At 36.1% G+C, this 14,903-nt stretch overlaps 2 protein-coding genes across 2 annotated transcripts; one reads left to right on the forward strand and one right to left on the reverse strand.

The window, feature by feature from the left end:
- The first annotated feature begins 1,655 nt into the window (after positions 1-1,655).
- LOC128602653 (high choriolytic enzyme 1) lies at positions 1,656-6,715 on the forward strand. Its single transcript, XM_053616574.1, has 8 exons — positions 1,656-1,843; positions 2,017-2,047; positions 2,174-2,239; positions 2,978-3,130; positions 3,215-3,332; positions 3,445-3,623; positions 5,681-5,762; positions 5,871-6,715. The coding sequence occupies exons 1-8, from the start codon at positions 1,775-1,777 to the stop codon at positions 5,995-5,997; spliced, it is 825 nt and encodes a 274-aa protein (XP_053472549.1). The 5' UTR covers positions 1,656-1,774; the 3' UTR covers positions 5,998-6,715.
- Positions 6,716-8,947: 2,232 nt separating this feature from the next.
- Positions 8,948-14,762, reverse strand: LOC128602613 (low choriolytic enzyme). The gene is made up of 10 exons (XM_053616503.1): positions 14,668-14,762; positions 14,300-14,417; positions 12,394-12,397; positions 12,258-12,302; positions 11,984-12,136; positions 11,554-11,671; positions 11,181-11,359; positions 10,962-11,043; positions 9,330-9,454; positions 8,948-9,123 (listed from the first exon to the last, which is right to left on the reverse strand). Coding segments are annotated over exons 1-10 (906 nt in total). The 5' UTR covers positions 14,748-14,762; the 3' UTR covers positions 8,948-9,121.
- Between the last annotated feature and the right edge of the window lie 141 nt (positions 14,763-14,903).

Below are 14,903 nucleotides of genomic sequence, written 5' to 3' on the forward strand. Positions count from 1 at the left end.
GCGATCAGTGTTACAGTGCAGATACAGCTATACTATAACAAAATTGATCAGCACAAGTCAATATATACAAACTGCACATTTAAAAAAAACAAGGATACTGAGTATATGTGTATATGGCAGGGCTGTCCAAATTATAGCCCGCTACCATTTTTTAAATGCCCTGTGAGGACATTTAAGCAATAACACATGCGCGACTGCAATTGTGATATTGCTTTTATACAACAGTTCTATAAACAAGAAATTAATATTTGGTAACAGATTTCTTGCACAATATGGTTACATATTTTGTTTATTTTTGCTCTATCAACAAAAATAGTTCCCAAAGAAGCGGCAGTTGGACAGAGCATTGCATGTTGCCATGCCAACACACAGACTGACTGACAGACTATAGTAAGTATAGTAATGGTTTCACTGTAACAAACTATTGCTATCAGCACTCTTGGAACACTGCTTGTACAATTGGACTATTGGACCAGAACTAACAGTTGTATATTATGAAATTAAACGTTTTCAAGTCATGCACTGGTGCTGAATAAGGACAGAATGATCTTTGACCTTTGACCTTTACAATGAGCTTTGAATCTCCACAAGAAAATTTACACCCAACTTGATAGTAATTCTTCAGTCATCAGTGTTCTCATTAGATTTATTATCTGATATATTGTATCTATTTATACAATTGTCAACCTCTCATCAGAAAGTATTCAAAAACCTACTGAATTAATTACTTAAACAAAAAAAGGCAGTGTTAGTGGTGGTAGTTAATGATTTCCTTATTTTTATTATTATAGTCTAAAAGTTTGGACCTGGCGAATGGCCTTGGTCTAAACTTTGCTGCTCCACTATTCTGGGAAAACTTTCCAGATTACTGATGTTGGGCAGTAAGGCCTAGCTCAGAGATGCTTTCACTTCATCCTAAAGGTGTTGGAAGAAGTTGAGGTCAGGACTTTTTCCAGGACCAGTCAACAATTTTTTAGGGACCTTGCTTTATGCATGCTGGTAATGTCATGCTGAAACATGAAAGGGCCATCCCTAAAGTCTGAGCCACGTTTCTTTGATTTGTCCTTGTATCATGAATTTAAAGAGGTACCAACAAACCTTTGCCTATGTTGCATAGCTCACTGGCTCTGTTGGTTCACATGAATAAAACTTTCTTAAGAAAAGCAGTTCTCTGTCACTAACCAGACCTTTTTAATTAGACAGTTCTTGACTCAAACTAGACTTCAGAAAAGTCGCTAGCTTAGAGGCTTAATATTTTTTTTTAAACCTAAACTGTGAACTTCTAATCAAATGTGACCATTTGTGTTTTATTCAAGCAGAATGTGTTTGGCTGTTATTATGATTTGGATGAAGATTCACCTGTTATGAATAATTAATGTAGAGCTGCAGGGTGATCCTTGGGCTAGAGTTAGCATTTGCTTAGGTTCAGGGTAGGTAAATGGTTAACACTGAGCTAGAGTTAGGGTTTGCATAGGGTCTGGATTTGCCAGTGGTAGGGTTGGAATATGGTTTGGTTCTAACAGTTGGAAAATTTCAAGGAAGTTTCAAAAGTGTTTTTAAAAAAGTGGTGCATGTGAAATATCAAGAAGACAAAACCCACACTTTTATGTAAGATTTTCTAGTTCCGTTTTTTTTTTTGATTTGCCATAACCATTGAGAAGCAGAAGCTGAGTTCTGTGAGAGAGAAGTGGTAAACTCTTATGAGTGTATTTAAACTGTACTTCTGCATGAGCATTCTTCAGTCTCGGTGCTGCAACTGAATGTGACTCTCATCATGTACCTGATTCAAGGCATCATCCTGCTGCTGCTCAGCATCAGTCTAGTTCAGAGTCATTCCATAAAGGTGAGCTAACAGAAATTAACATAAAATAAATAACAACATAAAATACATTATGACTAAATTTGAGTAAATCTAAAAAAGACCTATTTCAAGTAACATATTGCTTTTTATTTGGCATCTGCATTAGTACTTAGTAAAATATCAGCTCACAGACATTTTAAATATTTCTCAACCAGGCATTGGCTGATGTGACCTCTGAAGAGACTGGTAAGATGCTACTTGCTTCAGATTTTTTATTAATTTATCTTTACAGTTTTGAAATTTTACAGCTATTTTTTGTTGTTTTTGTTTTGTTTTGTTTTGTTTAAACTAATTTCACCAAATTAATTTCAGATAACAGCATTGACCAGGATTATTTCTCTGTATCTGCCAGAATTGAAAGAGCCAACAAAAATGCTGGTAAGAGTGAAAAAAAACTGCACTTAACTTCTGGGCCCTGTTTAAAAAATAAGGCTGATAATTGAGGTATTACTTTATATATTGTAGGTACTTTTGTGACCATCTGTACAAGTGGTAACCAGAGAATGGTGTAGCTGTAACAGTGTAATTGGTTGTGTTAGAAAAAATACATTATGAAGAGGTTAGGTATATAATAAAATCAAATCTGTCCGCTTTCTATTAAAAACTGAGGGCACAGCACAGTACATTCTAAGCTGTAAGATATGACAGTGATAGATTTTTCACTTATAGATTAAGCATCAATATTTTATTTGTAGAAACAATTGTCTGACATACCTTACAACAAATGTCTATTCTGCTTTCCTGTGTGACTTTGTTAGTGTTTACTTACATGTGAAAGGACTATAAGAGATACTGTTTACGAATATCAACTTTTTCCAAATATTTGATTAAACATATGATGTCCACTGATGACTGTCTGATTCCCATCTAATAACTACTAGTTCTTTTTTCTGGAACGTGCATGCTCATTGGAAATAGTTTCATTGGTCATGGGACATGTTTTAAACTGATACATATTGAAAGTATAATTTATCATTGAAGGCAATATAAGAATTGAAGTGTTCAGTCTTCCTTTAGTTTAGTAAAATAGACTGTAGACGTTTTCTTAAAATATTTCTGAAAAAGTAATGCGTGTACTATGAATCCCAGTGTAGACAATTGTGTTTTACTGGACAGGAAAGCCAAAGGGTGAATTCACCATTACACATGGTGACATAGCAGAGTACACTGATCTCCAGAATGCAGATCCATGCACTTCTCGTGGGTGCAAATGGCGCAGGGACAGTGACGGGAAGGTTAAGGTGCCCTTCACCATTTCCAGGCAATATTGTGAGTATCACTTTTCACCTGGCTTCAAAGTAAGATGTGTCAGCGCTCCATTAGCTATCGTTAACAAGCTTCTCTTTCTGACAGCATCCTCTGAAATAAGTGTTATCCAGCGTGGGCTGGCCTCCTTCCAAAATTCAACTTGTATCCAATTCATACCTCGCACCAATGAAGAAGACTTCATTAATATAATCTCAGACTCTGGGTATGTCAACAGTTTTAATATTGGAGACCTTTTTCAGAAACATATCGATTTAACTCCCATCCAGTTCTCATGTAATGAAAGCAAGCTTGAGAATGTATTCTTTCCTGTACAGGTGCTACTCTTTCGTGGGTCGCAGGGGTAGAAGACAAGTTGTGTCCCTACAACGCAATGGCTGTATTTTCCATGAGATCATCCAACATGAGCTTCTCCATGCTCTGGGCTTTCATCATGAGCAGACTCGTAGTGACCGTGACAATCATGTCAGAATCCTCTTGGAAAATGTTATACCTGGTGAGTAGAGCAGAAATTAAACTTGTTATTTCTTAGTAATAAAGTAATAAAGTCAACTGTTTTGTGTGTGTGTGTGTGTGTGTGTGTGTGTGTGTGTGTGTGTGTGAATATATATATACACTGCATGAACAATTATTAGGCAAATGGTATTTCTCAACTTCATCTTATTGGTGAACAAAAGCAATTATTAGGCAACTAATTAAAAAATATAATCACTTACTTGTTTATTCTTCAGTCTTAAAGTATTATCTAACAAATAACTAATATTAAAAAAACATATAACAATTAACAACAAAAAAACGAAACAAATTTTGGCTCTGCAAAACAGTTCAGTAATGAATACAGCCACCTTTCTTTCCAATAACCGCCATGAGCCTTCCATTCACTGAATCTGTCCTTTTCTTGATCTGTTCACGATCAGTTTTAGCTGATGCAGCCACCACAGCCTCCCAAATTCTGTTCAAAGAGGCGAATTGTCTTCCCTTACTGCAAATGCCAAACTTGAGAATACCCAGAAGTTCTCAGTAGGATTTATGCCAGATGAGGAAGGGGGCCAGATCATCATTCTGTCATCTTTGATGCCTTTTTTGGCTAGCCAAGCAGTGGTGTAGCTTGATGTATGCAATGGAGCATAGTCCTGCATAAATATCATGGCCTTTCTCGAATGTTGCTGACTTCTTCCTGTACCACTGCTTAAAGAAAGTGTCTTCTAGAAACTGGCAGTGGGTTTGAGAGTTGACTTTCAGTCCATCTTCAACCTGAAATGGTCCAACTAGCTCATTATTAATGATACCATCCCACAGCAGTACACTCCCAGCACCTTGCTGGTGCTTCTCTCTAACTGGTACTCTGTGCCCATTAGTGAGCCACCCACAGGCCGAGATCTGCTCCATCTAGAGTCACTCTCATTTCATCTGTCCATAAAACATTTGAGAAGTCTTTAGGTATTTCTTGGCCCATTCATGACGCTTTAGTTTGTCTTATTTAGTGGTGGTCATGTTTTAGGCTTCCATACCTTCGCCATATGGTGGCACTGGAGGCTTACTGGTAACGTCACTTTTTTTTTCTTCTTAAGTCTTTAAAGTCAACTTTTGCCTTTTCTTCTCCACATTTCTGTGACCCTGTAGAGTATTCATAACAAAGTGTTTGATTGTCCGGTGGTCACACATTATTAGCTTTGCAATCTCTGATAGGCATGTTACAATTTTTGACTTTTCAGTCACCGTTAAATTTCCCTGTTGGCCCGTTTTCCTGAGTTATAGAAGCTGCCTAACAATTATGCACACTTTATATAGGGTGTTAATCACTTTAAGCCACAGCCTCCTTCATTAAACAATTAAACTTCACCTGAAAATAATCATACTTAGCTTTAATTTCTATATTGTTAAGACTTGGATAAATATGCATATAAATAATAATCAGATCATAATACTGACTTTACTAATGCCTAATAATTGTATATATTCTGTTTGATATTTTATTTTAAAACACTGAAACTCAAATAAATCAATTATTGTTAGGTGACATTGGATTTATGTTGGGAAATATTTTACAGAAATGATTAGAATTAGAAATATTTAATTTTTTACTTGCATTAGTAAAGTATTCAACCCCTGTGCTGTGGAAGGTCCCAGTTTACACCATAAAAAGAAACTGCCCTAACAAGGACACAACACTTGAATACTTCTGTAAGCAAGCAGTTTTTTTTATAAAAAAAAATATATATATATATTTCCCCAACATAAATCCAATGTCACCTTACAATAATTGATTGGGTTTCAGTATGAAATTTCAGTGTACCATTTGTAATTCAGTAGTGTGATAGAATTGGTCAGCGGTCTGAATATTTTCACAAGGCACTGTATACTCTCTCTCTCTCTCTCTCTCTCTCTCTCTCTCTCTCTCTCTCTCCCGCTATATATTCTTGAAATTGGATAGGGAAGAACATTTAAATATATGAATGTAAAAATGTGCTTTAGGTAATCTTAGAGGCCTTTGTCCTGACAGTCAAAGAAGACAAAAGAAACAACATAATTATGTGATAAATATATTCACAGGACAAGAGTCCAATTTTGACATAGTCAACACGAACAATTTGAACACTCCATATGACTACAATTCTGTCATGCACTATTCAAGGTAAAGTATTATTCTCTTAACCCCCCCGCCTCCTTCAGTCCCCCCCCCCTTTTATATAGCTAATTGTTTTGATGCCACATTGTAAGTTAACACACTGTGTTGGTCCAGGTTTGCTTTCTCCAGGAACAGGCGGCCGACCATCATCCCTATACCAGATAATAATGTTCCCATTGGACGTGCCACTGAGATGAGCCCCAATGACATTCTACGTGTCAACAGGCTCTACTGCAGTTAAATGAGTCATTCGTAACATCACCAGTGTATTTCAAACGCTTTTAAAATGCTTTTAAAAAAACTGTTTGCAATAAGATTGAAAAGGCTCTGCTCTTGATGTAGTCTGATACCCCCCCCCCCCCACCCCCCCACCCGTTTAAATTTCAGCATCCATCTCGGCACAATTTGCTTAGAGTTTATAGTAGCATTTGATGGATTCTGCTTTTCTACTTTTCAATTTTTACATGCAGTGCTTACTTTGAGATACATCTCACAACAACAATGATGATTACAAGCTGTTGTTTTTGTTTGGATGAAAATGTATTTGGAATCCCTTAGAAATTATGTCTCTCAAACATCTATGAATAAAGATAATGTGGCTGGTGAGTGTGGTTTTGGTCCAAGTGCATTTGACAGAACCAAGAGAAATTTGTACAATCCTTCTTATTCACTGAGATGTTAGGTGCTTGATTGTAGTCATGGTAAGTTAGCAGGTGAAAATGTAACTCTAAAGAGAAATCCAGGAAGTAGCTGCAATTTCTGCAATGTATCTGGCATTTTTATTTATTTGGGTCTCCTTTCAAGCAATGTTAGCTTCATTCTAGCTAGGTGTTTATTTACTTTTGATGTAATATTTTCCCTAATGCAGTTTTGTATCACCTATATCTAACTAACAAAGTAAGGCAATGACCTTAATAAATAAACAGCCTACTTCATCACTTGAATGTGATGATTTCACGTTTACTAGTCAATTAGTCAATTTACACAAATGACTAATAAGCCTATATGCAGTTATTATGGAACTGCATAATTTGATATGAAGTGCAACACATGAGAGCAGTGATTTGTGCATTTAGCTGTACAGCTCTACATATCCACAGGTCGTCGCTAATTCCCACTTTTTATAAAATATTGCAGATGGCTCTATGTATAGGGGTCTAAAATTCTGTAAATATTCGACCAATTCTCTGCCAAGCATTTCTTTTAAATCCCAGTTTCTGTGTGGGAGATTGCATACTCATATTTCAACATCATTTTTGTGCATTTTTAAATGAGGCCTCTGTAGTGGAGCACTACAGGCCATTCCATTATTATTTTTGGCTGGCCTTTTATATGCATGCATTTGCTGATCCTGCCCACATTGCACAGGATCTGTCAGTCAAACCACAGAGTTATGCTTGTGACTTACCCAGAAACCCTGGTTCCAGCTGTTACTTGGACTAGTGAGGGGAATGGCCTGGCAACTTTCTCACCAAGCCCATACAGGAAGTTGGTCTTTTGCAAATACTCAGCAAGAAGGGTAGAAGAGTTGTAGGCCTTGGCAATAAGGCCTTCCTGCATGCGTAGGTGGCCACATCATTCCAGAGTAACTTTAAGGCTTAACCCTGGGTTCCTACTTAAGGTAATGTAACCCAACTTTATGAACCAGGTGATTTGTACCATTCTATGGAGGCCAACCTATAAAAAAAAGTCCCTTGTGTGTCCAGCAGGCACTTTATTGTATTATTTGTACTACAAGGCAGCTCATCGGACTAGTTATACATCTGTCAAAATGTGACATGCTTGCACACTTTGACAGATGTATAACTAGTCCGATGAGCTGCCTTGACAGGGTGGTCCCCTGTTTAAGCAAAGACTGGGTGACGGAGTCATTATCACGGCCTATAAACGGGATGAGAGGTTCAGCCCCTATGGTGACATCAAGATACATACACAGTGCTCTCCACTAATATTGGCACCCTTGGTAAATATGAGCAAAGGAGGCTATGAAAAATTGTGTTTTGTTGTTTAACCTTTCGATATTTTGTTAAAAAAATTACAAACACAACACAGGTTTATAAAAAAAATCTTTGTTAAATATACGTGTGTCACAATTATTGGCACCCCTATGAAGTCATATGAGAAAAATATATTTGAAGTATATTCCCATTAATATTTTACTTTTTTTTGTACACCTGGGTGACTCCAAGGGCAATGGTAGCTCAATGTTTAAGGCTCTGGGTTACTGATCAAAAGGTTTGGAGTTCAAGCCCCAGCACAGCCAAGCAGCCACTGTTGGGCCCTTGAGCAAGGCCCTTAACCCTATCTGCTCCAGGTGTACAGTATCTTGGCTGACCCTGACCCCAACGTCCTAACAAGCTGGGATATGCCCAAAAAAAAAAAAAAAAAAAAAAAAAGAATTTCACTGTGCTGTAATGTATATGTATATGTATACGTATGTATATCTTCTATAGCTGTGATATAACGGCTTCACAAAATGTGACTTTAAAAAAATAGAAGTGGCTATAAGAATGTAGCAAAAGCAAGAAAATGCCCATTTCCACCATCGGGGCAATAATTAAGAAGTTCCAGTCAAGTGAACAATTTGATTCATTACATTTCATGTAGGATTTATATATATGAAGTAACATAGTTGTCCATGCCTACATTTCCACTAGTCTTTTTGTAATAAGATTCATATATAATAAATAGATTTACTTCATTTTTAAATGTGATGCACCTCTTTTAGAAATGTGGTGTGTAAATGTTTTGTAGGCCAAACCAACAAAAAAAAATCCTGCCAGATTTACAAAAGTTTGGGTAATGTCGATTTTCTTTGTACTCATGTGTGTAGGTTGAGAAATCACTGGTAAATTACCAAGTGTGTTCATGGCACAACTGATTCACATTTAGTGCATCAAAGGCAAGGATAACAGCTGAAAACAGCAATGACAAATAAATACTATTGACTTGCTTTCTTTCAAGTCATTAATATGACAACTGGGTTTCACAAAATGTTCATTAGTTTCATGTGTGCAACTGAAATAAATAAGCTATTTGTTCATTTAGATTCGAAAAAAAATGCATCTGCACTGAAGTGCATGAGATAAAATTATTAATAAAATGATTAAATAATTTAAAATGCAATTGGAGCCCTGTAAACTAGAAATACTGTCTGTATTCACATGTATATCTTTCAGAATGAGAAAGGCTTTAATATTAGTTCATTAGTTTATTTCAGTTGTTTACTTTTTACATTTTTTTTATGATTACATCAGCCATGAAGTAAAACAGAATATCAGACAGAGATCCTTTTGGTTTGAAAGTGACATATGTCCTTGGATATTTGCCACATCACAGACCACAAGTATTTAATGTTCCCATGTTCCTGAGGAATAAAAACAGACTTATGAACGATGTTTTATAGATATTTTATCCTCCATAAGCTAAATATGGGATAACAGTTTTACAGATACAGTATATAATTATTATTATTATTATTATTATTATTATTGAACGGTTCATATAAGTACAACTAATCTTGTGCAACTAACTAACAACTCAAGCAGAGTGTTTGTATACAGTAGTACTCACAGCACTCATAGACTCTGTTGATTCTAACAATGTCATTTTGGCTCATCTCTCTGGCCAGGCCAATTTCTACATTGCTGTTGGGGATGGGCTCCATGGTGGGTTTACCATTCTTAGAGAATCCAGTTCTGAAAAGAAATTAAAAAATAAATAAAATCAGTACATGTAGGATAACAATGAAAACACTAATATGTAGTGTGTCTTGCAGTAGTGTATAATGTGAGTATATAACTATAATTTAACAAGAATTACCTTTATAACCTGGAATATAAGCTAATTATCATTATTCATTGTTAGGGCATAGAGTAGTAGGCCACAGATCATTTTAAATGGACTGGATTATTAATAGTACTTGCTCTTTAAATTAAACAATATAAAGTACAGGCCAAACATTGGGAGGTTTTGTAAGAATATGTGCTGAAATTACATTTTTAAAGAGAATTAATGAACAATAATTAATCAAATATCTGCAAGAAAAGTAAACAATTAATTGATTCTTTTTTTCTCAAATTCTATATCTGGCATCTATATCCTGCAATTCTCGCCTGGTTTCCCACTGAAGTTAAGCAGTGTTGAGCCTGGCTAGTACCTGGATGTGAGACCACCTGGGGAAAACTAAGGTTGCTGCTGGAAGTGGTATTAGTGAGGCCAGCAGCAGGCGCTCACCCTGTGGTCTGTGTGGGGACTAATGCCCCAGTGTAGTGACGGTACTATACTGTAAAAACAGCACCGTCTTTCAGATAAGACGTTAAACCGAGGTCCTGATTCTCCGTGGTCATTAAAAATCCCAGGACACTTATCGTAAAACCCCAGTGTCCTGGCAAAATTCCACCATTGACCCTTCTCTATCATAGCCCCCTAATAATTTCCATCCCTGAATTGGCTACATCACTCTCCTCTCCTCTCCTCTCCTCTCCATTAATAGCTGGTGTGTGGTTGTTCTGGTGCACTATGGCTGCTGTCGCAACATCCAGGTGAATGCTACACATTGGTGGTGGTTGAGGATATCCCCCCCATACAGTGTAAAGTGCTTTGAGTGTCTAGAAAAGCACTGTATAAATCTATATAAATAATAAGGAATTATTATTATTATTATTATTATTATTTAAAATCCTTGCATGCATGTTCAAACATTAGTTGACTGCTGACAAAATGAATTAATAGTAAAATATGTTGGAAATTAAAAAAAATATTAATTGCAGGCTTCCACATATTGTATTTTGCCTGCAGTGTATGTAGCATACCAGTGATTTCGAGAGATACTTTTACTTAATATAATAATTTACATTAATTTACAAGAATTTACAATCTAATGAACTACAATAACTTTAAGAAATGCACTCCATTCAGATGTATGTACCCTGGGACATGGGAGATATATGTACCCAAGATGTACCCCGGGACAATATATACAGTGTGTGTGTGTGTGTGTGTGTGTGTGTGTGTGTATATATATATATATATATATATATATATATATATATATATATATATATATATATATATATATATATATATACCATATGTACTTGAGGGTTAAGTTACTGTAAATTGAAAGAAATTTGAAAGCAGTATGATATAATTGCACTCTTTCAGGGCCAGATTTAAACCTGGGCTAACTGGTTAGTGACTGACCTGTGATACTGCATCACAGAGTTGTAGTCATAGGGAGTTCCCTGGTTCAGAGTAGCAATCTTGTCAAAGTTATACTTCATGTCTGGTGAAGAAAACAAAATATTAACTGATATAATCATATGGCCATCAAAATGGTTTTACATTTTCCAGAAACTGTTTTTCTGACTTAAATTTACATTGCAACCGGCTGAGACAGAAAAAAAAAAATTTTAACTATACTTTCAATAATATTTTCCCAGAGGATACGGATGTGGTTGTCACGGTCACTGCGGGTCTGTTCATGGTTAAATCCCAGAGCATGAAGTAGCTCATGTTGGACAGTGTTGTGGTAGATACAGCCATTGCGGTCCAGAGACACAGTCTGACCATAACCAAGCCGTCCAACATAGGAGTAGCATCTGTAAAGTAGACAGATATTGAGTTAATAATGTATCCTAAATCAAATCACAGTTTTATTTAATGTACTGTATATTTCATGTTGGAATTACAATTTCAGTTCTGATCATAACTAAATTAGAATTTTGTTTATTGATTTAGATTTATTTTCTAATGTCAGCTCTATTCTATTTCTATTTTTGAATGTGATTTATACCCGCTGCGCGACTCAATGCTGAGATAATCCCTCTCATTGTAGCGTGGAACAAAACGAATGCAAGAAACAGATGCAAAAGAATCTAGACCTCGCTGGATGACCTGCAGCTCACGGGAGGCTGAGGAGGCAAATGGCAGATGTTACTCGGTCTACAACATTACAATGGAATCATCACTCACAAGCAGGAACAAGACAGATTTGAAGCTCATATCAGTCACAATAAGTCTAGTAATATAGGTCATTTCATGGCAGCTATTGTGAGGTGGTATAACAGAATTAGCTCTCAAAACAGAAGAAGAACATTTAAAGGGGTTAATTGAGATTCATACTTTAAAAACATACCCAGCTAGTACCAATACTAAGAGCTGAAATTATTTAATACATTTCTTGATATGTATGACAAGTTCAGTTACAGGTGTAAACGACTTACAGAAGTGGTTGGCAATGATGTAGGGTACGTACACCAGTCCATCACTGGACTTGGGCCACTTGCAGCCAGTAGATATGCAGGGATCAGCATTCCTTCCATTATCGTCTTCAACTGCAATGTCCCCAACAACTGTTGGTTCGTCAGCACCACGAACTACCAGATAGAACAGAGTGAATGGACTACGATTGGGCACATGCACAAAGAATTATGTCATACACTGTCAGGGTTATAAAGTAATATGTGTATATCTATGAGTGAAGGGGTTTGGGCATACCAATGTCTCGATTAGCCCTCTCCAGGAGCTCTCCCACAGACAACACTAACAATGAATTAAAGCAAGTTAGATAATGTATTATTTACGAGTTATATTATTATGCATATATTATCATAATTAAATTAAAATCACTTACCATGCTACATGAGAAGCATTTGTACAAGAAAGACAAATATAACAGAGACATAAAAGGCTAGTTAGAAAAGAGTAATGTTTACAGTATGTGTGCTTGCATGTGTAAGAATGTTTCATCGTATAATTGTGTGTGTGTGTGTGTGTGTGTGTGTGTGTGTTTGTGCGTGCTTTAAATGTAGTTTTTAGATTGTGTTATGTTCCACTTTGACATTCAGTTTACTTATAGCAATTTACTGTTGTTTTTTCTATATGCTGAAAAATTTGGGTTTCAGCACAAAACATGAATATGAGATGATCAGAATTTCAGCTTTCATTTCCTGATATTTACATTTACATTTATTCATTTAGCAGACGCTTTTATCAAAAGCGACTTACAGAAAATACAAGCAAACATCTAGATGTGTTAAACAACTAAGAACATAGCACCTTTTGTTTGAACCCATTCATTTTTCAAGTGATCACCAATATCCGAACATGTGACTGACAGGTATTTCTTGTCGCCCAGAAACACCTGTCAGAGCCACTGCACAAGCACTGGACATAACCAATACAACAATTTGGAATGTCCTGAAAAAGAAAGAAACCACTTATGTACTAACAACCAGACATGGAACAGGTCGGCCAAGGAAAATAACAGCAGTTGATGACAGAAACATTGTGAAGAACACAAAAACAACAGTTAGTGACCCCACAGGGCAGGGGTGAAGGTATCACAATCCACCAGTCGAACACTTTGAGAGCAGAAATATATCGGCCATACCACAAGATGCAGAATACTCATCAACAGTAAAAAATCAGATGGCCAGATTATAATTCGCAAAGAAATACAGAGATGAGCCACAAAAGTCCTGGAACCAAGATTAACCTTTACCAAAGTGATGCAAAAGCCAAAGTGTGGAGAAAGAAAGGCTTTGCTGATGATCCAAAAGATTTCAAGAGTTCATCAGTCAAGCATGGTATTAGTGTCATAGCTTGAGTTTGCATGGCTGCTTCTGGAACGGGCTCACTAATCTTTATTGATGAGGGAACTGATGGTAATTTCCAGGGTAATGCATCCAATCAAATTGGTTGGAACTTCATCATGCAGCAAGACAATGACCCAGAACACACTGATAACATAACAAAGGACTTCAGCAGGGAAAAAAGTAGAAGGATTTAGACTGGCCAAGTCAGTCACCATACCTTAACCCAATTGAGCAGCATCTCACCTTGTGAAGAGGAGACTGAAGGGAGAAACCCCCCAAAACAACCTATAATTGAAGAAGCTGCTGTAAAAGCCAGGAAAAGCATCACAATAAAAGAAACCAACAATTCGGTGATGTCTGTGGGTCGCTGACTTGATGCTGTTATTGCAAGCAAAAGATCTGCAACCAAATATTAAGTGTTATTTACTTTAATTTACTTTAAGATTATCTGTTCCAAGGTTTTGCCCATTTAAAAATTGGGTGGTCTCCCACCAAAAGTGCCATGTTCTAAGTTGTTTAACACATTTAGATGTAAATATCAGGAAATAAAAGCTGAAAGTCTGATTTATCATCTCATATTCATCTTTTGATCTCAAACCCAAATGTCTTCAGTTTATAGCTAAGACAAAAGAACTGGCCTTGCCGTTCGAATACTTTTGGTGTATATATATATATATATATATATATATATATATATATATATATATATATATACACACACACACACCAGTAGTCAGCATATCAGTAGTTTATTTGCAATGAGGAAAGAACCAAATGAAAAAACAGTTACACATTAATAGTGATACATAATACATAATACTTATTCACTACGAACACATACATATTTCATATCGTTACAGTTTTAATTACAATTCATATAGATTTTTTATTTGAATTGGTTATTTACACCAGTTTCTTAAAAAACAATTATATTGGTTTATATTTTTCTTTAATAATTTTGATTAACAGCAATAACCCTACCTCAGCTCTCACAGTGCTGACCAGTAGCAGGGCCACAAGACCCGCAGTCACCTTATACATTGTCAGCATGATCAGCAACCTGCATTGGAAATCAGCACACAACACCACTGTTGGCAAATGATTTGCATATTGCTTTTAAGATTCGGTCTCAATTATATTTCATGTCTGAACAGTGAAATTCAGTGATATATTGCAACAATAAAATTAATAATTTTATTGCATTAGAGAATCTACTTACAGCATTCACTTTATATAAACTAATATAGAAACAATATAAAGGCAATTATGATAAAATAATTATCCCCTTGTGCATATGGCATTCACCTTACCTCAAACATCCAGAAAGAAACAACTTTTTAAAGTAAAGGGTGTTTTTATATTCTTCTACATGCAGGGGCGTCCCAAGCATGGGGCGGGGCCCAGTGCGAGTTGGAGGATGCAGGGCCCTACTTAGCGCTCTTTTCTGTAATCTTAATATCAAATCTTGTATATGTTATTTAGTACTACTACAGTGAATCATTGATCAAATACACATAAATTGAATTTCAATGCGCAAAACCAATTC

This window comes from Ictalurus furcatus, chromosome 27, assembly GCF_023375685.1.
Source record: "Ictalurus furcatus strain D&B chromosome 27, Billie_1.0, whole genome shotgun sequence".
NCBI lineage: Eukaryota > Metazoa > Chordata > Actinopteri > Siluriformes > Ictaluridae > Ictalurus > Ictalurus furcatus.

Excerpts from the sequence above, each read along its gene's own strand:
- LOC128602653 (XM_053616574.1), top strand. The coding sequence starts at position 1,775 with ATGTACCTGATTCAAGGCATCATCCTGCTGCTGCTCAGCATCAGTCTA. Across the intron at positions 3,333-3,444 it reads AATATAATCTCAGACTCTGG|GTGCTACTCTTTCGTGGGTC; the intron begins GTATGTCAACAG and ends TTTCCTGTACAG. Across the intron at positions 3,624-5,680 it reads CTTGGAAAATGTTATACCTG|GACAAGAGTCCAATTTTGAC; the intron begins GTGAGTAGAGCA and ends ATATATTCACAG.
- LOC128602613 (XM_053616503.1), bottom strand. The coding sequence starts at position 14,747 with ATGCTTGGGACGCCCCTGCATGTAGAAGAATATAAAAACACCCTTTAC. Across the intron at positions 12,137-12,257 it reads GAGGGCTAATCGAGACATTG|TTCGTGGTGCTGACGAACCA; the intron begins GTATGCCCAAAC and ends TCTATCTGGTAG. Across the intron at positions 11,360-11,553 it reads AGCATTGAGTCGCGCAGCGG|ATGCTACTCCTATGTTGGAC; the intron begins GTATAAATCACA and ends TCTACTTTACAG.